The following is a 23,546-nucleotide window of genomic DNA, read 5'->3' on the forward strand; positions in this document are numbered from 1 at the left end:
CGCAACAGGAGTTCAGGTCTGCTACCCCGGCTCCTCATAACCCACCGACCCCTCCCTGGATCCCTCGACTGCTGTACGAGGATTCACTCGGTCAGGCAGGACCATCAGTCCCCCTCGCTGACTCAAAGACTTCAGTTACTAATGTAATGTAATGTACGGTATGGTTTCGGTTTAAACACCCTCTCCCTCCCCCATGGGTGTTTCCTTAACACGCACACCAAAATATTTATATTTTGTGCTCCACACCCTGGGAGGGGGGGGAGGGGGGGGGGGAGCTGAGGTGGCAAATATCGACCAAGTCGCGTTAATATCTTTGTTTTGGCAAGCTCTTTGCACCAGTCTGTGGCCGCGCATGAAAGTGTACACAGATTTTCTCCGCTCAGGGACTGGGTGTTGTGTTGTCCTAATCATCATCATTTCATCCTCATTGACGTGCAAGTCACCGAAGTGACATCAAATCGAAAGACTTGCACCTGGTGAAAGGTCTACCCGGCGGGAGGCCCTAGTCACACGACATTATTATTATACTGTATATGTGTGCTTACAAGTAATAAAATAGTGCTTATTACATGTGGTATAGTGTGCATCATTGGATTCAGCAGTCCTACAACACTATAACTCATAACTCACTATATAGTAAAGTTAGATTAGACATCAATGCATGTTATAGTTATATTGACAGAAAATACTATATTGTGAGATTATGAATGAGATATAATACATTAAGTATTGGATTTTATCATACAGTAATCCATTTGAGGTGCTGAGAACCATAAAGTATATCATTTTTTACTGTGAGATTATAGCATTTATTCATGCTTCTGATATCTGTTGACCTTATGGTGGGTCAGGCTTATCTATGCTATAGGCCCACATCGTACATTTGAACATTCACAAAAAGCTGTCTCACTGGTTTCTTTGGTATTCACTTAAATGTGGGATCAACAATGGTGTGCTTTTGGCCCTTATGGTTCTCAGTGCCTCATTTCTATTCTAGTCAAGTTATCATGTTGGTAGACAGGACTATATGAATTTAATCATTTCCAGAAATGGCAGTTTGAGTTTGGAGTTCATTGTTTACTGTGCTGGAATCTGCTTTTATGTGTAGTGTCAACATGAACTCTAATTAATCCATTTTAATTGGTAACCAAAAAGGAAATTACCAGGAAAAGTTAGCCACAAAGAAATTAAGGCCTTCCAGACCAGATCCATTGACTGAGAAAGTGATGAAATCAAATAAGTGTCAATACAAGCAAACAGAGAAGTGTATAATAAGTGTAAGCTGTTGTGTAGGTGCAATATAAGAATGTCTGATTTCAGCCCATAAGTTAATTTGTTAACTAATATATGTATTAGGGATCTTGTACACTTGCCCAAATAAATAAAATGTCCAAAAGCTCCCACTTACACAAAAATGCAAAATGGAGAGTAATGAAAGCTTACACATCATTTTATTCTTGCCCTAAACTGTACTTAACTTATGTACAAAATAATAATATTACCCAAAACAATTCTTTCTTTTTTCAGACAAGTCGTGCATATTATTAATATTATCATTATTGTTACTCTTATTATTATTATTATTATTATTATTATTATTGGTAGTGGCTGTAGTTGTATAAATATGTTGATAAGCATGACTGTTATACAGGAGATACTATTAATTTCACACTGTCATATTTATCTGAATCTAAAAATTTATGAACATCCAGAATGTATACTCATGAGCCACCACTGGGCTTACTATTTCTACATGTATTAACTTCTACTTATTTTTAGTCAAAGAACTGTACTATGAACAGACAGAATCCTGTTATCACCCATTACTTCCAGTTTGTTTATGGAAGATTAAAAGGAATATGTCTTTGAGTTGGCAGCGTTGAAACTTATGTGTTTAATTTTTTCAGATATGTAGACGATACTTCTGTAATTTGGCCTCATGGGAGTGAGAATGTAAATAGATGGAGGTGGCAAAGAATGATTTCCTTCCTGTTCTTGATGTGTTGGTCAGGAGGAACGTTGATGTTACATTGGGAAATGTCATTTATAGGAAGCCAACTCACAATGATTTGTATCTACAGACTGCCTGTTGTCACCATTCAGCTTAGCATAAAGGCGAACTTTGTACATTGGTACAAGGACCCACATCATATCAAACCTTGAAAGTTTGTCAGCTGATTTGGCTCACCTTGCAGTCACATTTTGTCAGAATGATTGTAGTCACACACTTCACATTATCAACCAACCATGACTCCGGTGCGTGATGACAATAATGAGGTGGCACCTAAATCTATGGTAATTTTGCCTTATGCAGATAGTGTTTGCAACAGGATTGGTCATATTCTGCAGAGACATGGGGTGAAGTATGTTTTTTGACCACCATCTAAGATTAGGGCCCTTTTAGGGTTTGTAGAGAATGATTTTGGTTTGTGTAGGATGGTTGTCTACTGTGTCCCTTGCAGATGTGGCATGTCATATATTGATCAGAGCATGAGGAGCATGAAAGACCCATGTATTTTTCAGGGCCTGAGTTGAGACCATTATGATTGCACAATGGCAAAGCATTAATCACTGTGATGAAGGTAGTTTGGCACTCTGCGTGTCGATGAAACAGCTTTAGAAAGATATATATTTATTCAAGATAAATGTTGCAATTGAAACATCCTGTCTTAGGCTCACATAATACCATAATGTTGTGTAAAGGAGCAGGCACAGCTTGTTCAGTAGCATTGATCACCAGATAATAGATTGTATGTTACTAGAGCAGTCTCATGAACATCGAAGTCCAGCTGCTCTGCATGTGATGTAGATGGTAGTGCAGATTTACAGCATACCTCTCCACCAGAGCATGCCTCCTGGATACAGTGTCAGGTTGGTGGTGCATCAAACATCACCAGTTCAGCTCTCATCAAATTGGAGGTAGAGTGCCAAACACTTCACATCAGTGGATAGGGTGTTGCTAGGTCACAGTGACCATATTTGGCAGACCAGGCAGGCAGCAATCTTGAAGGTAGAAGTTATCTGGTGAATGGTAGGACGCATGCCACAGGTTTGGCATCTTAGCTGACTCACTGTAACTGAATAGTATGTGGGCATGGAAGCCTGAATATTTATTACTGTCCAACTGAGGCACTGATGTTATGTCTGGCCAAGGATAACTGCATTTGTTTTTATTTTCTGGGTTCATCAGCGTTCTTTGCTGCACCGTGGTGTCATGACAGGGGCTTTCAGTGTTTTAGCATGGTGCTTTTCCATCATGTCAATGGGCTGATAGGCGTTTCTGTGGAAAACTTACTTTTTCTTGTGGTATCATGCTGTGCAGACAGAATGACATTATGATCCCTTCTCAGTGAGGTCATGCTGGTGAATTAATGATTCAGACTTCTCACTTGAGCAAGGTGGAGCAATAGCTTTTATGGTGTATCATATTATTTGTAGTATCAATTCTCTGCCTGTTTGACATTCTGACTGCTACATGGCACATTGGCCTCATATAGCTTGGCTTAGCTTGCCTGGAGAAACTTTAAGAAAATTCTGCATTTACCATATCTTTCTGCAGTGTAACATACACTTAGGTGACAAACATCATGGGATAGTGATACCAACATATGCAGATGGCAGCAGTATCATATAAACAAGGTATAAAAGGACAGTACAGTGACATTGCTGGCATTTGTACTTGGGTGATTCATGTCGAAATGTTTCTAAAGTGATTATCGCTGCACAACATGAATTAACTGGACATGGAATGGTAGTTGGAGCTAGACATATGGGACAGTCCATTTCAGAAATCATTATGGTATTCAATATGCCAAGATCCACAGTGTCAAGAGTGTGCTGAATACCAACTTTCAGGCATTACCTCTCACCATGGACAATGCAGTGGCCAATAGCCTTCACTTAATGATGGAGAGTGATGGGGTTTAGGTAGATTTGTCAGTGCTAACATATGAGCAACACTGTGTGAAATAACTGCAGAAACCAATGTGGGACATATGAAAAATGTATCCATTCAGATAGTGTGGTGAAATTGAGTGTTAATGAACTATGGCAGCCGATGAGCAATGCGAGTGCCTTTGCTAACAGTATGATATCCCCTGCAGTGCCTCTCCTGGGCTTGTGACTACATCAGTTGGACCCTAGATGACTAGACAACCACGGTCTGATCAGAAGAGCTGCAACTTCAGTTGGTAAGGGCTGATGGTAGGGTTTGAGGGTGGTACAGACACAAAGCCATGGACCAAAATTGTCAACAAGGCACTGTGCAAGCTGGTGGTGGCTCCATAAGGGTGTGGACGGCGTTTACATAAAAAGGACTGATTCACTGACTGGAAATGGTTATGTTTGGCTACTTGGAGACCATTTGCAGCCATTTTTGGACTTCATGTTTCCAGACAGTGATGGAATTTTTATGGGTGACTAAATGCCATGTCACTTGGCCACAACTGTTCGTGATTGGTTTGAACAACATTCTGGAAAATTTGAGTGATCAATTTGGCCATCAAGATCACCTGAGGTGCATCCTACTGATCGTTTATGGGACATAACTGAGAGGTTATTTTGTGTACAAAATCCTGCACCATCAACACTTCATATTTATGGATGGCTATAGAGGCAGCATGGCTCAGTATTTCTGCAGGGGGACTTCCACTGACGTGTTGAGTCCAAACTACATGAGATACTGCATAAAGGTGGTCTGACACAATGTTAGGAGGTATCCAATGCCTTTTGTCACCACAGCGTAATGAACAGGAGGATCTCATATGGTTACAAGAGCAAAGGAAATGTGCTATTGGAGAACATTGCCATGACATCAGGCATCCTATGGACTATAAAAAAACAGATATTGTAGCACATACTTCCAGCTAATGGTATTGTGTTATTAAGGAAGCAGTTGAGATTAAATTACAAGAAAGCATATAAAGATGGATGGAGGTTTTTGCTTAAATTATGGTCTATCTGCTCAAACAACAGGGGGACAAAGTTACTCGAATGCCTCAATGTACTTCCACCATGTCATCTGTACATAGTTTTCATTTTGGTTATGTTCTTGTCATGAACATTATGGTCTCATATAAATCTGTATTAATTTCATCTATTTGGAATAGCATCAGTATGTAACTGCATGTATCTTATGTTCTAGATGATGTGCTTAAAATTTATATTATTTATGAAAAACTTAATACTGTTGTTAAACTGGAAATGGCTTATTTATATTCTTTATGGCAAATAGCTGTTTTACTGAGATTGTGTACATGATATTAAAAAGAGAGTCATAATATTCATATGGGAGGGGATGATAGAGAATTTCTACAAGTCAGTTAAAACAATATGTCTCGGGTGTTGCACAGCAGAGTAGCATACTTGGTGCAGCCAGAAAATTTTCATATTTCTTCCCTGGCAACACCAGGGGCAGAGCAGCATGGGTCAATAGCCAGATGAAAAGTCAGCAAGAAAGACTCACTGATGATGCATCAGCAAATTCGGAAGCTATTGCCATGCCCTGTATGGGCTGAGTTCTCAAAGAAGCAATGAAGCAAAATGACATCATGGCGATAGAGGGACATCCTGCTGACTGTGAAAAGTGTCATAAGCTTAATTCAGGTTATAACGGTGCAGCCTCCCCCAGGTCTCATATGAAATGTCCGATACCACCTATTTTTTATATGCATCCGGATAGTTATCAGACAATTCAATGCTTCCTAAGGACTTGTATGTCTGTCTATGTATATAACATTCTGTCTTATTTGAAAAAAAAACTTGATATTCATTGCAAAGACATGTGGAATGTTCTGGAAGCACGTGCATTGTCATAATTAACGGTGGATTGTTGTCACTGATAAAATTGTGTACATATACAAAATGAAGTAACTAATCAAGAAATTGAAGTAATAAGTCCATAGCAGTAAATAACTAGAGAGTGCAGAGATGTTAGCATGAAAAATCAATGCTTCTAATTAACAAAATTGTAATCTAAAAATCCAGTAACACTATCTTGAGAAACAGCTTAAAAGTTGTTACCAAGTAATGTATTTTCATTTGTTATTTATTTTTATGTCTTCATTTGTAATTAATATTCTTTGTAATTACATTTCTAATTAACTCTCCAATTGTTTACATCTCATTTACCAATTTATAGAATTTGAGGCCTTATTTATACATTTTATGTATAAAATTGGATAAAGCACAAGCTCTGTACTACCATTGAGTATTTGTAACCAAATCCAAACTAATTAATTACATAACTAAAATAATACAAGGGACATTATTGGAATTAAAGTTCAGAATGATTTTCTTATGGAAAACTGAAGATATTACTACAAAATATTGTCATTCAGTATAGCATTTTATACCTTATTTGGCTGTAACATCAGTTTCTTTATGTTTTGTAAATTTTAATTGTAGCATCAAAATTGTACAAAATTAACAATGCTTTATTATGGAAGTTATTGTTAAAATTCTATATAAAGTGATGCAGTGAGGCTGCGAGTTAGTTGTTGAGTTGTTGTTTTGTCAGTCAGTTTTAAAGTTACTTTTGGAAGTCAAAGAGATCAGTGAAGTCTGTCCATGTTTTGTTTACATGACAAGTGTGCAGTTCAGATGTCAATTAACGTGAATACATTTTGTGAAGCATGAAAATTTCCCATTCATTCATCAATGGATCAGGCAGAGGAAACTTAAGAACATTCAGCATGAATCATTACAAGATAAATAGTAAATATTCAGTTTATTGACATGGTAGAAAGAGTGTCTGAAAGGTGAAGCTGTGAAGTCCTGAAGTGACCAAGAGAACTGACCCAACAGGAAAATTAGGATGAATGATGTCATTGCCACCCCACCACAGGAGAGCACATGGGCTCATAGTGTATAAATACTATCTATCTTCTGGTGGAGTTATATTCAGTCTGCAGCTGTCCTATTGAAAGGTGAGGCTGAAATCAGTTGACCCTCTGCTTGTGGAGTGGACTTTGATCTTCTACAGAACAGCAAGTCCTGTCTGGAGGGATTTAGTTGCTGTGAGCTGCAGCATCAACTATCAAGTCAAGGTCGATGATGAGCTGTGACTGGCAACAACTGGCTGGTCTTCTGATAACCTAACCAGCAGTGCCTGGTTGCAGACCATCATCTGTAATTGTGTGGGTGAGCCACTGCTGCCATTCATCTCTGTTCTTGTGGCAGACTTGGATCATGTCAGTCTGTCTCTCTCTTCTGACTGGAAGCCATGGCACTTCTCTGCATGACTTCACATTCTCTGAGCAGAGATAGTAGATGCTTTCCATGTGTGCAGTCTATGATGGAGTCATGATTGCCCTGGCCATTGTCTCCCGGAAACTGTGTGCGCCGTCACTTGGCGTAGACATACCTGAGTGCTAACACAGATGAGACAACTGTCCTCATGACATCACTGCTGCTTAGCCAACATGATACTTAATGCATGCCAATTATAATCAATAATTATTAAATGGTGCATTCCATGGCTGTATACTGCTGCCAGCCCTCCCCTCACTAGCTGCCTGAACATCAAAGAGTCAACTGTTGTGTTTTGTGGATAATAAATGTTTAATATTGTAATATTGCTTCAAAATGCCTTTGGGAATCAGATAGAAGCCTCTGAATGGGTGTATCAGTATCTCCTGGGTGGTCAACTATTTGTCTTGTCCTGACAGTACTCTGGCCTTCATTCACCACCCACTGTAATGTCCTACCCTCCAAATGCTACACTGCATAGAAACCTCAGACAGTAGCCACAAAGAAAGCCAGAAAAGCTAGGAAACAGGGCAGCAGTTCATTTTTCTTTAAATGAAAAAAATCTGGAGCTCAGCATGTAAAGAGAGTTTTGCTGGTGTCTTTTGCTGCTAATGTGGTGCATGCCCGACTATTTCACACTACAATTACCAGTTACCTCCATTGAAGATTACTTACAATTAATAATACAACTCAAAATTTGCAACATGTAACTGTTATGTGGCTGTATGTTGTATGTTATTAAACGATATGTATTATGAGACTTTTTGTGAACCATCTACATACACATTAAACAGTTCTCTGAGATTATGAAATGTCTACCTTGATGAATTAATGAAATCTTAAATGAATTTTTCTGTATTCAGCATTTAATAATGACTTTTCCTGACTGGACGGAACAGACCACTTACAACACATAATAGATGTAGAATTACCTGAAGTTACACCTGTATATTCATGACTGGATTGTGTATTAATTAAAGCTGTCCTGCTTCTCGTATAGCATTGTGCCACAGTAATGAATTGTCTCTCATACTAAACACACTTATTTTGAGCAAAAACATCCACATAAATAAGTCAAATTTAAAATGCAGCATTAATGTTGAACAGATAAAATATTTAAAGTTTTATTAATTACCTGTTATGATGCAAATTACAGTTTGTTTAAGATGTTTCACCTTTGGAATTTTGACCACTTCAGTGTACACAATTAGCAATTTGCTGATGTGTGATGAATTACCAATCAACATAAATGCTTCTAAACTAGTAGTTACGTATGGAAAGAACTCCTGCAAATAGATAAATTAGTCAGAAAAAACAAATATAGACCATTATTAAAAAATACAAAATTCTGATTAAAAATAATGAAAAGTATACTATTTATTTCAGTCTTTAATCTGGCATGACCTATAAAAATGTAATAAAATATGATTTTTTGAAATACTGTTTATTACTTTTGTAAACTCTCTCTCTCTCTCTCTCTCTCTCTCTCTCTCTCTCTCTCTCTCACACACACACACACACACACACACACACACACACAATATCAATATGTTCTGGAATATCCACAGTATAAATGTAGTGAAAAATACAATGTTAACATTTACAATGCAGGGTGTCCCACATAAAACCTGTATGCCTCACATACCAGTTAATCATCTCTAATCTAACTGCTTGTGAAGTGGCAACTCTGTCTTGAAAGTTGGATACACTGCATTTTATTGGAAAGTTGAGTGCAACTGCTTGTTTATGTGTCAGTTGCTGCAAGAAGCTTGTATTGTTGAGTTGTTACAGAAATGAGGCAGTTTGCGTTGTAACAGAAAACTGATGTGCAGTGTTACATAAAAACAGGCTCTATTAATGAATGTAAAGAAATGTAAAGTGAAGTATCCTGGAAGGAAACTCCCCACAACAAGCACTATTCAAGATCTCCACAAGAAATGGAGGACTGTAGGATCCATTTAGAATGTGCAGAGGAATAGGTAACTGACAGTGTGTATCCCTGAAACTATAGACAGAATTTGCATTGACATTTTGAGAAGTTCCCACAATTCAGTAAGAGGAGGTTATCACAATAGGTTGGTGTGTCTCATACATCATGTCATTGTGAACTAAATGATATGAAATTAAAAGCCTATCATGTAAGTATGAGTCGGCCGAAGTGGCCGTGCGGTTCTAGGCCCTGCAGTCTGGAACTGCGAGACCGCTACTGTCGCAGGTTCGAATCATGCCTCAGGCATGGATGTGTGTGATGTCCTTAGGTTAGTTAGATTTAACTAGCTCTAAGTTCTAGGGGACTAATGACCTCAGAAGTTGAGTCCCATAGTGCTCAGAGTCATTTGAACATTTTTTTTTTTGTAAGTACGGTGCAAGAGTTTAAATTTGTGGATCAGGGAAAAAGAGTTCATTATTGTAACTGGCTGCTACTTGGACCCCTTGCTTTACCTTACGTCAGATGAGGCCTGGTTTCATTTGTCAAGTTATGTAAACTCCCAGAATTGCAGATACTGGTCACAGGACAATCCACATATTCTGCATGAAGGATCTCTCCACTCATAGAAGATAGGTGTTTAGTGTGCTTTGTCTGGCATGTGCATTACTGGCCCCATATTTTTCAATTACACCTTAAACAGTGCCAGATATCTAGAGATCTTTGACTCTTTCTATGCATGGTTAAGAGATGCAGAGAAGCTGCATGCAGTATCCCACCAAGCTGGAGCAACTGCCCACAAATTCAACCAAAGTATGGCACACATAACATACATGTTCCCTGAAATCAGACTTGTCAGTAGAAGCCTCTGGCTTTCCAAGGTCCTCAGACTTAGCATAATGTGATTTTTATTTACAGGACACACTAAAAAGCAAGGTGTATGCTGACACTACTTGCAGAATAGATTATCTTAAGCGATACATTACTAGAGAAATTAAGAATATCATGACTGTAGAATTACAGCGTGTTGCTGGTAACGTCATCACATCAAGTCAGAGATGACTGGATGCCAATGGCCATCACTTCTAGTATCTCTTATAAACAGTTAACTACATGTTTTTTAATGTTACCATTATCTATTCTTTTTTAGTTAGTTCACAGCTACTTGAATCTCGGGTGTCAGGTGTATTATGTGGGACACTGTATAAAATTTGTTAGTTGGAAGCATAATGCCTCACAAATGGAAATGACCGATAACATTCTCTGTGCAATCAGTTCACTAGTGATATGAACTACTACTGTTTTGCTTAAATTAACAACCTGATAATAGGAGAGGGTACAATGAAAGATAATGATGTCATCTCCAGTGATGTACCAACAATTTTTCTGCTGGGGTTCAGGCAAATCCAGTCACTGACTGTTGCTGGGGGAAGTGGGAGAAGGATAAGCAAATTCTCTTCACTGATTGTTGGGGAGCAAAAAAAAATTGTATATTTTTTGAAAAACTGTTAAGCAAATATTATTAATGTGGGTAGGTCTTGAGCTGCCAGGAATGTGCTTTTCTACAAGGTGAAGCAATTCATTAATATTATAAGTTGTAATTATGGGCCCAATTTTATATTTTATGTTTCTTGGAAACAATGTTCTCCTTTTAATTTTGAAAAGGACATCACATAGCTGGAAAGACCTAAGTTCTATTTGCCTCTGAGACCATTTCTGAACAGTAGTTCACATTTTCCATAGACTGTAATAACAAATAGTCACTGATTAACCTCTTACATTTGTTGATATCATTCCTATTGTTTTGGAAACATTGTGCATCACGTCTTAATGAAACATAGAAAATCATAATTTCTTTGAAAAAGAAGAAGGCATTTATTTTGTTTCCTTTAGATTCCAAATATTTCACATACGGGTTCATGGCTTTCCTCTGGAAACAAGTTCTTCCATGTGCTTCATAGTATTAATTTCCCAGCCCTATCTTGAGGGATATGGAGGAGGATTAGCTGGGTGAGTCTTGATTGTGTCATTGTTGATTTGAGGCAAGTTTTAAGTCATAATAAGATGCTGACAATACTGGAACAGTCATAATCAGAATGATCAAGTGAATAACTTTATAATTTTCTGGAACAGTTCTTATCTATGATAGGTTCCTCATTAAGATATCTTTCATTAGAGGATGCATTAAGTGTTTGAACACCAGTTATAATGTTTTACAGCATTTTGAGCTGTGCATAGGGTATCTAGATGTTAAAGGCTGCTGTGTGTGTACTCCAACGAACTCTTGTATGTGTCATGTAGATGAAGAATTTGTTTTGAAGGATGCACCAAGTATCTATTCGAGATTTCTCTTGGTTGAATCTTTGATACATTTCATTCAGAAAGACACCAAGAATTTCAAACACATTTCACTTAAATCTTCATTCATGAGACAGTTCTTCAGGAACAGGCAATGTTACTCTGTGTTTCAATCTCTCCGTTTTATTTTTTTCTTGGCTGAGAGATATCTGGGTCTTGCTTATGCACAGTCATAATTTCCCTTAAATGTTTATAAGATTTTACCCTTACAGCTCCTCAGGTCAGACATGCTGCTATCAGCCATTGTGCTTTCAGATACGTATTCATGTTGTCAACACTGGATGGTTGCACAAAATCTGCATACACATTTTTCCTCTTTATGGATTCCAGAATTATTTTGGAGATATCTTCCACAGTATCATCTTTGAGAATGATTTTCCTTACACCCTTGTTCTCCACAGACCTTTCAGATGAACCACCAAAACAATAGGTGCATAGAATTCATAGCAAATGTCTTCAAAGGATTTATTGGTTGCCAGCATTTATAACCCAATATCCACCAGGCAGTATAAACTCAGAAAAAGCATCTCAGAGTTGATGCAATGCACTTCAGTGTGTGAACTCCTGGCCAGCAGTGTGCATTATTGAATCTGCCATAATTCTGAAAAATGGAGAATTTTTTATTGGTTGCACAACGTCCTATGTGAGCCATAATTTCCAGTATTTCCAATCCATCTGTGGCACGAATCAGGAAACTAGTGTTTAATAGTATTAGTTGAAAACAGTCTTTGTTTCAATTTTAGTTTTTTTATTTATCAACTACGTGTTTCACTTTACTTAGGCATCTTCAGCTTGATCTTAATTTGGTATTTCTTAGGACGATCCTATAGACAGTGTAGCTAAAGGGCATAGTCAAGTACTTTGCTCCTGTGAACATGTACACATTATGCAGGTCTTTGAGACGCTCATGTCCATCTAGAAAGTATTTACTGATGTTAATGAAGGTGATGTTGGCCTGATGTACTAGACGATGCACTTTAGTTACACTGTCTAAAGGATCGTCCCAAGAAATACCAAATTAAGATCAGCCTGGAGATGCCTAAATAAGGTGAAACATGTAGTTGATAAATAAAAAAACTAAAATTGCACACAAGACTGTTTTCAACTAATTCCAGTATTTTGTTTTGTAGAAACAGGATTAATCAAGTGTTGTGGCACTTCAGTCACACCTTTAGTTCTGGTAGATTGTTCTCCCTCTCACTGAGGCATTGGGTGAGGTTTCCAGCGATCATTTCATGACCTCTTAATGAATTTCCTGTTTTATCCAGGGAACTGAATCTCTCCTGATTCGCCAGCATTGTCATTGTCACATGAGTTGACTGATAACAGGTGTGCTGTTTTCACTTGCAATAGACTCTTGGTAAAAAAAAGTCTCCTCTCATGTATCTGGAACTTTCCTATAGTTTCTTATCAGTTACAGAAACCTCCCTTAAAAAAGATCATTTCCTTTTGTGCTCTTCTTTTGCATAATATATGGACAGACTTAATACAGTCATACCAAAGAACACTGTAATGTAGCCAGAGAAGACACAAAACATTCTGATTCATAAGATCTTCCATTCCTTCACTGAAACTTGTGCCTGGACAGAACAGGAAGGAATCTAATTGAAGTTGTAAGGTATTTAACAATGTCTGGCAGATAGTAACTTCAAGGGTATAAGACTTTGATTTAATTATTAAAAAGGTGCAGTCAACCAAGATACTAATCATATATTTGCTAATGTAAGGCATAATGTTTATTACTGGCTCTGTATGCAGAACTTGTACCTACACTGCTACGTAAATTTGGGTGGAAGGGGGGGGGGATATAAATTATATATAGCCCTCCCCCTGTAACAAACTTTCTTTGAAGTGTAGGGGAAAGTGAGCCACCTTCCGCATCCTCCCTCCTCTCTGTCTGAGAAGCTGCACGTGTGAACTGATAGTTGAGACCAAAGTTAGGAGAGCAGAATAAATATTCTAGATTTCATCGTTCAACAATGAAAGAAAAACAGAATAGATGCTTAAACATCAATAAGTGTATGGATTAGAAAGTTGAAGTGTGAAATTACATACCAGACGTATAGTCTGCTGTTAAGATGTATCTACAGTTTTAGCATGACCAACAGATATATTAGAAATAATAAAACTGTTTGGTACAAGGAAACTCATAAATGAGCTAGCCACAGCAAGTCGTTAAATGTAATGGGCAAAAATGAAGTAAAGAGGTTATATTTAAAAAATGCTGTATTGAAAGACTCTGGAATACTATCAGTCATATTCACATGAACATGACTTAATACAAAGTGAGTTTCAATGATTACCAGTAGACAAATGGGGTATTAAAATTACTTTTTTGTAATAATTCTGAACACAAAGGAATCAAAGTTAACACTAGCAATGTCTGATCAAATTTACAAACATATCTCACAAGAATATATTTATGAAACAGAAGAAAATATATCAAAATAATTGTAAATGGTTCATATTGTCTTTAAATGCTTGTTAGCTACGACTAGAAATCTGAAGTTGCATCTACCAAACAAAATAGAATTTCATACCTTTCCAACACTTCCTTGAAAGACGTATACAAATGTAATCATTGCAGCCATGACAGCTAAACTACACTGTAGTTTCAGGAACACAAGACAGTTTTGATGATACCACCAATGGGGTAGAAGCAGAACTAGTGTCATCATAGTTTGCAGCAAACATACAATACAGCCCACCAAAGGAATCAGGTGTTGGTTGATAGTAGGAGCAGAAGTAAGCTGAAAATAGCGACATAGAAAACTTTTGTTACTGGCATAAAATAGGTCTATTAAATATAAAACACAAGAGAAGATAGTTTCTTTAACATCACAGGAGAACCATAACTAGTACAGTTTTTTATTGTAATGCTACTAGAAATTCAAATGAAATATAAGCATTGTTATTTTAATTTCCTGAACATTATGAAAACGAATCTGTTCTTATATTTTCTTTGTTGTCAGTACCATGACCATAAACGAATGCTGCATTTTCTCATTAGGCTATTATTTACAACAATACTTTCTTTGTTATAGTAAATAACAGTCTAATTGGAAAAATGTTGCATTCCTTTAATTTATTCTTGACAAATTTTAGAACATTCATTATAGTTAGATTCACACTTAACTCGTTGTTCTTGTCATCATTTACTTTGTATATTTGTCTTCTCTGGTTCACAATAAATTAGATGTAACAAACACAGCTATTATCCAGTCCTAAGCACACAAGATGCAGATGCTTTTAAGGAACGTTTTGTGGAAGGAAAAAATCTAATTGTTAACAAAAAACAGATGTTATATATTTTTGTTGCCTCCAGCACCATCTCCACAATTATCATAATAGCAATGGCTACCTTTACCAACCATTATTATATACAATATCTTTATCAGTCACAATTTTCATATTTATAATGTTATATATGAATGTAGTAAAAAATACTACATTAAAACATTGTGAACATTAGTAACAAAAGATACAGTGGCCCCAGAATGAAACAAAAGCAAAAAACCTTTTGTATTTGTGACCCTTAGTGAAGTAAAGTAGAGATATGTGATATTGTAGATTCAACAATTTTTTTGGAGTTTCAGTACACATTAAAATAACTGGGACTTCTCATCAGGCAAGAAATGGAAGTATGTAATTATTCATAAGTGTAAAGAAAAGAAAAACGTTGTTATCACTACAACAGAAGGAGGTGTGACAGTGTTATTTGTGAATGAAGTATCAAGTCAAAGCATCAATAAAGTTTTGAAAAAATCAGCATACATATTAAATAGAAATGTGGTAAAAAGTGTGACAGCTCCAGAACTGTTTCAGGAAATGAATTAAAAGAAACACAAAAAATGGAATAACTGTCATTAGAGTGTAATGCACAAGCTCCAATACCTGTACAAGTTTAACTGCAGAAACTCCATCAGTCATTGAGAACACAATTATCAGTATTCAGTCCAACAACTGTCAAGCACAGTCCATTTAATATGAAGTATAAGGAGCAGTTTATTTGGAAATGTAGAGGTAAAGTGGGAGGAGATAAAATGGAAAAAAGAAAGCACAACTGTCAGAAATCAAGAAATAAAACATTTGGAAGGAAACAGCATGCCATTCTCATGTAGCATATTGGCATGCCCCATCTCCTGGACCATTACCCATAGACTTGAGGAACTACAAGATATCCACTGAATTTTGCCAAGTTAGCTCTTGCTATTGTTGGAATGATGCAGATGCAGATGTAGTCGATAATTGACATGTGATGCACTTATGTGCCACACACCAGCACTCAGTAAATTCATAGCTGAATGGTTTCCTGCTAGTTTTCCTCAGTCATAATAATTTAGGGAGCTACAAGAATCTTTCTATAAACAAGTCTCAGAAAAAACTGTAAGAACATCACCACATCACCTTGCTCACAGTATACGGTGATTAATGCAAACTTTCTACCAGACAGTTAACAGCCTCAGATAACTGAATTAAAAAAAAAAAAAATTGAGCTGTAATAGGGTCCACAGCCATGATACATTTCTTGAATGATATTAATTTTCTGCAGTAACAGCCAATGGGGCAAACTGATATCATTCAACTCATTAACATCTACATTTAATGATTCTGATATGAAACGATGTAATTTTTTTCCAAATTTCGATTACCAAATATCGTACAACACTGATCAAAAGTTGCAAAGATGGATACTTTTAGACATTTAAAGCATAATATACAAAATTAGAAGGAGAGTTTCAGTTCAACCAACAAGTGTGTGTGTGTGTGTGTGTTTGAGGTTTACGGGCGCTAAACAGCGTGGTCATCAGCGCCCAAACGCATAAAAACAGGAACACATGCAGTGAAGGGACTAAGACGAACAGCGAACAAGGAGAACGGCTAAAAGACACAGACCTGACGCAGGTCCAAATCCTCACATACAGAGGCAAAACAAGAGGAGAAGGAACACACTAAAAAGGAAGCGAAACAAGGAAAAGAGAACAGAAACCGAAGGGAAACAAGGAGGTAATCGTGACTGGCTGACCTCTTACCTAAAACCTGGGTGAGCCAGTCACCCAGCAGCACATTAAAACCCTCGTCCTAAAATCCGAGGCAACAAATTGGACAGGACACAAAACCGTAAGACCTTAACTACAGTCGTTGCGTCATCTTGTAAAATAGAGGGCAAATCCGGTGGCAAAGAAACCACCGCCTTCTGGTCAGAGAATAAAAGACAGTCAAGTAAAATGTGGCGGACAGTAATCTGGACGCCACAAGCACTGCAGATTGGGGGGTCCTCCCGCCGGAGTAAAAAACCATGCGTTAAGGGACTGTGCCCGATGCGGAGGCGAGTGAGGAGAACCTCATCCCGCCTGCATGACTGGTAGGGCGTGCGCCATGGCCGCGTGGTGGCCTTGACCAGACGCAGCTTATTTTCACCGACTGCCAGCCACTCCTCTTCCCACTGACGCAGAACTCGATAACGCAGGAGGGAGGTAACAGCATGGAGGGGGACGGCACATACAACAATGTGAGGGAGGGAACATGCATCTTTGGCAGCCACATCCGCCAGTTCGTTTCCCCTAATACCCACGTGCCCCGGCACCCAGCAGAAGGAAACCTCCTTCCCCTGCCGTTGCAGGTGGAGTAGGGCATCATGGATGTCCTGGACGACCGTATCCGCTGGGTACAAGTGTTGCATGGTCTGAAGGGCACTCAGGGAGTCAGAACAGATGAGGAACTTACGACTGGGAACACATCGCATCTGCTCCAATGCCCGCAAGATCGCAAACAATTCGGCATCAAAGATGGTAAACGCCGCAGGAAGCCGTAACTGGACGACTCGATCAGGGAAAACAACAGCACAACCAACAGAGTCCCCCTGTTTAGAGCCATCCGTAAATACTGGTACATGGTCGGGATGCTGGTTTAAAATATCATAAAATAAGGAGGTAAAAACAAACGCAGGAGTGCAGCTCCTCCGGTACTCCGACAAGTCTAAAAGGACGCTGGGCCTCTGGAGCAACCAGGGAGGCAGGCGAGTAAAACCTTGTCGTTGTGGGGCCACACGCTCCACACCAAGGGACTCAAGCAAATGCTTGGCACGAATCCCAAATGGTCTCGTTGCCCTGGGACGACTGGAAAAGAGAAGTTCCATAGGCGGTCGGGCAACGGTAGGGTACGCAGGGGAGGTAGGACAGGCAAGGAATTGACACACCCGTCGCACCATGAGGAGTTTCCGCCGGATGGCGAGCGGCGGTTCCCCTGCCTCAGCACACAGGCTGGGGATGGGACTGGTACGGAAGGCACCAGTGGCCAGCCTGATACACTCATGGTGTACTGCGTCAAGAATCTTCAGATACGAAGGCCTTGCTGACCCATACACGGTGCAACCATAGTCAAGACGCGATCGGACGAAAGCCCTATAAAACTGCAGCAGACGCGCCCGATCTGCTCCCCAGGACCGATGGCTCAGACACTTCAAAATATTCAGTGCCTTTCGGGCCCGCACCTTGAGGTCTTTAAGGTGAGGCAACCACGACAACTTGGAATCAAAAGTGAGGCCCAGGAATCGCACAGTGTCGCTAAAAGGAAGAATGGTGTCCCTCAGACGCAATTCAGGGGAGGTAAAAAGACGTCGAGAACGATTAAAATGAACACACACACATTTGTCTGCAGAAAAGGTAAAACCCGTCTTCGCAGTCCATGCCTCTAATCACTGTATCGTAAGCTGCAACTGCCGACTAGCAGTGACAAGACTGGAGGAAGAACAGAAAACAGCAAAATCGTCCACAAACAAGGAGCATTGGGCAGGACTCCGGATAGTGGACGTAATACTGTTAATGGCGACGGCAAAGAGGGTGACACTTAAAACGCTTCCCTGAGGAACACCATTCTCCTGCACATACAAATCAGATAGCACATTACCAACAACCAACAAGAAATATCCCATTGGTGAAAGCTATGGGAGGAAGTACAAAAATTCAAGTCCTTAGAAATTTCTAATAAATGAAAAACTCATTGTTACTAAACAAATGAGTAAGTTAGTAAAGTTAAAAACATATAGTGAATTAAAACATAAAATTTTAGTGTCTCCATGAGGCAAGCTAGCTATAAAATTAATTTAGAAAACGAGCAGTTTGAAATCAGGGTATCAGTCAGAAAGTACCTTGATGTTGAAGGGTGGTGAAAATGACATTAAAGAAGCCACTTTTTGTCAGACTGTAGTGAAGAACTGTGTAATCAGTTGCAGGGACTGGTGCAGTTGGCAGTCCAGGCATGTACTGGTGAAACATCTTTGCCACAGGGAGTCACCATTGGTGAGAAAGACTGCTCCAGTGCCAACATACAACCACATCAGGCCTTAAAGTTCGAGACCTCAGTAGAAAATGTAGTTGTGCTTACAGTTGTCATCATCAGAGTTGAAGGTGGCTGCCACTTACACAGCAATGTAGAAGGTTACACTGCCACCACTGTGACAGTCGTGATAATTTAACATGGAATACAAAGTAACAGTAATAGCTGAACTGCAGATTTGTGTATTAGGTGGTTCGTGGCTTTGTTACTGTCACTTCAAAGTTGGCAGAATACATTTGCTTTCACACTCATGAAAGCTGTCGGTGGACTTTGATTAACATATCTGCCCAGAAGGGAAGAAACCTAATTTAACTGCTTCCTTTCAAATTGTACTGCTTTTCTAACAAATCATCTGACGGTGACCAGAGGAAAGGTATGTTTTCCAGAGCCGCTACATTGTGAGAAAGGTCATGAAACGTCCAAAAAACTATGATTGTCTGCCTTTGTCAAGAAACTACTTCTGCTGTCGTAACTGTTCAAATTATTTCAAGTTCCATTTCTCAAAAGACTAATCCTGCTGTGATAATGATTGAAATTCCTTGACAAGTCAGAAAATGTCCTTAATTTTAAGTAATAAACTAACAAACAAACAAACAACACACACACACACACACACACACACACACACACACACACACACAAACAAGATGTTTCTTGTTGTATCCTTGGCCTGTCAGTCAAGAGCTCAATTAATAATTCAGTTTTATTCTCTTGAAGAAAGTACTGTTTTGTGTTTTTTGTTTGTTTACCCTTGGTAAACATAGGTTTTGTCCGGTCCTTGTACCATGGTCATGAATGCTGATGTTTGTGACATATTTGCTGATGTTCTACTTGATGCACATAACAGATTAGTAGATGTACTCACAAGGTGTAGCAAGAAGCACAGTTGCTCAAATAAATCTTTACAGCTGCGATGCAGAAGTTTGAAATTTGGTTTTAAGGTGTCTACAACCTTCCTCTGCAATGGTACAAATTTGGCGCCCTGTAATATTATCCTCAGCCTCAGCGATGGTTTAAAGAGCAAGGTGTTGTCACATGAGAAAAAAAGACAGACCTAAGAAGTTCAGGTAAGGTGTACTGTGAGTTAATGAGACCGCGCTGGCACATCTCACCACAATTCTTCCCAATACCACCGTGTAAGTTGTAACGTCGCAGCTATTTGCACGGCTGCAGAGTTTTGCAGTAAGTTTTATTCCGTTAGGTCAAGCTGTATTGGAGGCTGGCAATGAAGCCTCCAGCCCCGGCCGTTGTATAGTCGGCTGCTGGCGTCATAATGCCATCTGTCGTGGTGTGCGGACCGTGAGAACTACGCTGTGTGGAGCGTACTAAGTTCACTTATTAATCTCACCTAAGAACTAAATAACTGTAATAAATATGATCTGTTTGTTTTCAAATCTGGTATAGAAACTTTTATAATTTAGAAGGGATAACTTTAATATTTTTGAAAATATAAAAATCTTATTAAAAAAGTACTTAACGGACACTTAGTGAAGTAAATTCAAATATTAAACATGACAGTTTAAGTTTCTTTGTCATTTGAAAATATTAACAGCACTCTCAGTGCGCACAAGTTATTTTTAAAGAATTTTAATTCTAAACTTTTAATAATTTTGCTTTCGTAAGGAAAATAATACCGTTTAATAGTTGATATTTATATTTTGTATTAGGGTGGGAGTAGATGAGAATGAATGCGAGTGTGTATGTGGGGACATATGTCAAATTTTAATTTTATAATGTTTTACACCATCCTTAACTAGCAAGTGTTACGTAACCAGGATGTCCTGAAAATGGCGAATCCCCCCTGACTGGTGGATAACGTATGTCTAGGAGTGTTTGCTTTGTAATAAGGCAGCCAGAAAGATAGTAAGAGGATACTTATTTCTTATTTCAAGCATAGTTATTTTTAATTTTTGTTTGGTTTGGTTTTGTGGAACATTTTGTGAAATTTTGCAATATTAGATGACGTAGATGCATCTGCAAATGCTGATTGGAGTAAAGCGGTTTGCACGCGAAATTGATCATGAAAGGTTAATCTGATTGGATGATCATTTTGATCAACTAATGAGAGAGAAGTCTTTCCCGCGTAATTGAATGAGTTATATGCCCTGTGACCGACGGCATTCGGGCCTTCGTGGTCTCGGTGTCGGACGATAAGGTCATGTTAAATGAGCCCTAAAAAATTATCTGTAAGATGAAGAAATGACGGTTAAATCGCGCTCGGTTTATATCACCGTGCTAGCAGATGCAATTACGGACATTACCGTGAAGTTTTGAGAAGTTTTGGAATGTTGGTTGCAGAATAAACCGCGTGTGAAACTATCGGCCTTTGTGAATATTCTGCGTGGCGTGTTCCGTATGCATGTACAGAACATTTTGACGAGCATCTTCTTTCGAAGAATCCGCTGAAAAGGACCGAATGTGAACTCGTTTTGTAACAGTGTGTTGTCTGTGTGAATCTCGTAATATTTCGAGTTGGACTTAGCACATTTCTGGCTGTCTTAGCCGTGATATAAGCTGCACGACCTAGAAGTAGGTGTACTACCGACTTAAACGTGGGCTTGGTGACACAATAAATGAAACGGACCGTAATAAAACATCAGTACCTACAAAGAAATATTTTCAATGAAGGGAGGAAGCACCCACTTTGCCAGTTATTAATAAAGATTTACATGTTTATCTTGTTACTGGAGTTACGCGGACTTTGTAATCGTAAGTATGGACGGTGGTTTTCTTCAACGCTGCTTTTCTCATCTTCTACATAGTACCTTCGAATGCAGAGCAACGGGTCCGTGAGTGGACACACTACTGAGGTAGATGGACAATAATTAAATCGCAAAACGAGTCCGGTGAAACCCCGCCCCGCCGCAATTGGTGCTGATCGGCCGGAAAATCAAATAAATTGTACAATATAGAGTTCGGGAGAGTAGGAACTGTATATGAAAAAGCAGCAGTGTTTAATTGAACTCGTTAAGTGATCACCCGGTGTGAAAAAAGGAACGGTAATGTAGGACTAAAGACACGGTGTGCAACTGAACGTGCGTTGAAAATATGACAACGAGTGGGCCGACAACGAGTGGGGCGACGCGGCAGATTTCGGCAGCGACACCAGAGCTACGAGAGATGACGTCGCGCTAAAGCAGCCAGGCAGACGGGGCAGTTGGCAGCCGTGGACGGAGTGCTGACCCGTAAACTGGATCGGTGGAAGCAGGGCCTGGAGAACGGGCCCGCTGTATCGCCTAGCCGTGCAGATCGCAAGGAAGAAAATATAAGTAGTGTTCTACTTAAAATTTTATGTGTGTGAGCTGAAAAACTGTCTGAAATGGCTGAAAACAATCAGGAAACTGTAGACGAGAAACTGGAGGTAGATTTGGAGAAAGTTAAAGCTGAAAATGATTCCATGAGTTTTGAAGTATCACAAGCAAATACGAGTAGCAGCTTGACAGATTCAATGTATACTAATTATGGGACGGATAGTGAACTCAATGTATCGGAACCTAGCACCCCGATAATGCCTGTAGCTATTCCAAAAACAAAACAGGAAACAATGTCAGTTACTAATGTTCCAAAGGGTAGTGTTTCCGAAATGTTAACAAATATTTTGACACATGTAAAGGAAATGGGCTTAGAACTTAATGGTAGATTAACTGGAATAGATTCCAAAATGACCAAAACGGAGTCAGACATAAAAACTTCACTAAGCTCTGAAATAAATGAATTACACAGTGAAGTTGTTGAAATGGATTCCAAAATGAGTAAATTAAGTTCAGAAATAAATGAATTGCATTCCGAATTTGATCAGGTATTTAGTAACTTGTCAGTCGAACTGGAATCTAAAATGGAGGATAAAATGTCTGAGTTGAAGGAGTCTTTAAAATTGACATGACTTTGTTCAGTAATAATGTTAAAAGTGACATTAATCAGGTCAGGCGAGAATGTAATGCTGCCATTGTAACGGTGAAAAGTTACAATGAAATGAACACCCTTAGCTGCTTACAGGCGTTGACATACGTCAACGGGGACAGATGAAAATGTGTGTCACGACCGGGACTCGAACCCGGGATCTCCTGCTTACATGGCAGACGCTCTATCCATCTTTTTTTTTTATCTCATTTTGTTCGGTTTCGTTCGTTGCATCTGCTCGGGGCGGACGTCGTAAGACATCCGATTAAGTTCGTTGTTGATCGATTAACTCCGTTTTTATGTTACAGAGGGCAGCTAACCCTCTGACCGAGCACGCTGAGCTACCGTGCCGGCTCCATCTGAGCCACCGAGGACACAGAATATAGCGCGACTGCAGGGATTTATCTCCGGCACGCCTCCAGCGAAACCCACATTCTCAACGTATTGTCCCGGACTACATTCGTAGTCCGGGACATTATACTCATTACTCGCGGCGCGTTGCCGATTCCCGTATGAGTTCGGGCACTGTTTGTGCATTCGCACAGAAGAAGAAGGTGGTCAAGTGGCCGGCGAGCCTTAACTATATATATACACTAAGCTGGAATCTGTTCTTTCGGACATGTCCGAAAGAAAGATACCATCTTTGTATATATACGGTGAAAAGTGAATTACACTCGCGAATTGAGCAAGTTGCTGAGGCTAGTGAACAAATAAAAGAGGATGTAAATCTAGAATTATGTAAAGTAAATGAACAGGTTCACAAAGTAGAGAGACA

General features: G+C 39.1%; 1 protein-coding gene across 1 annotated transcript in view; it reads right to left on the reverse strand.

Annotated features, from left to right (window-relative positions):
- Positions 1-23,546, reverse strand: part of LOC124722331 — a gene marked incomplete at its 5' end in the record, with an annotated part of 298,305 nt that overhangs the window by 50,509 nt on the left and 224,250 nt on the right. Inside the window, 2 exons of the mRNA XM_047247507.1 lie at positions 8,384-8,534; positions 14,074-14,283. Of these exons, the coding sequence (XP_047103463.1) occupies positions 8,384-8,534; positions 14,074-14,283 (361 nt within the window). The remainder of the gene's footprint in view (positions 1-8,383; positions 8,535-14,073; positions 14,284-23,546) is intronic.

Source organism: Schistocerca piceifrons, chromosome X, assembly GCF_021461385.2.
Source record: "Schistocerca piceifrons isolate TAMUIC-IGC-003096 chromosome X, iqSchPice1.1, whole genome shotgun sequence".
Classification (NCBI taxonomy): Eukaryota; Metazoa; Arthropoda; class Insecta; order Orthoptera; family Acrididae; genus Schistocerca; species Schistocerca piceifrons.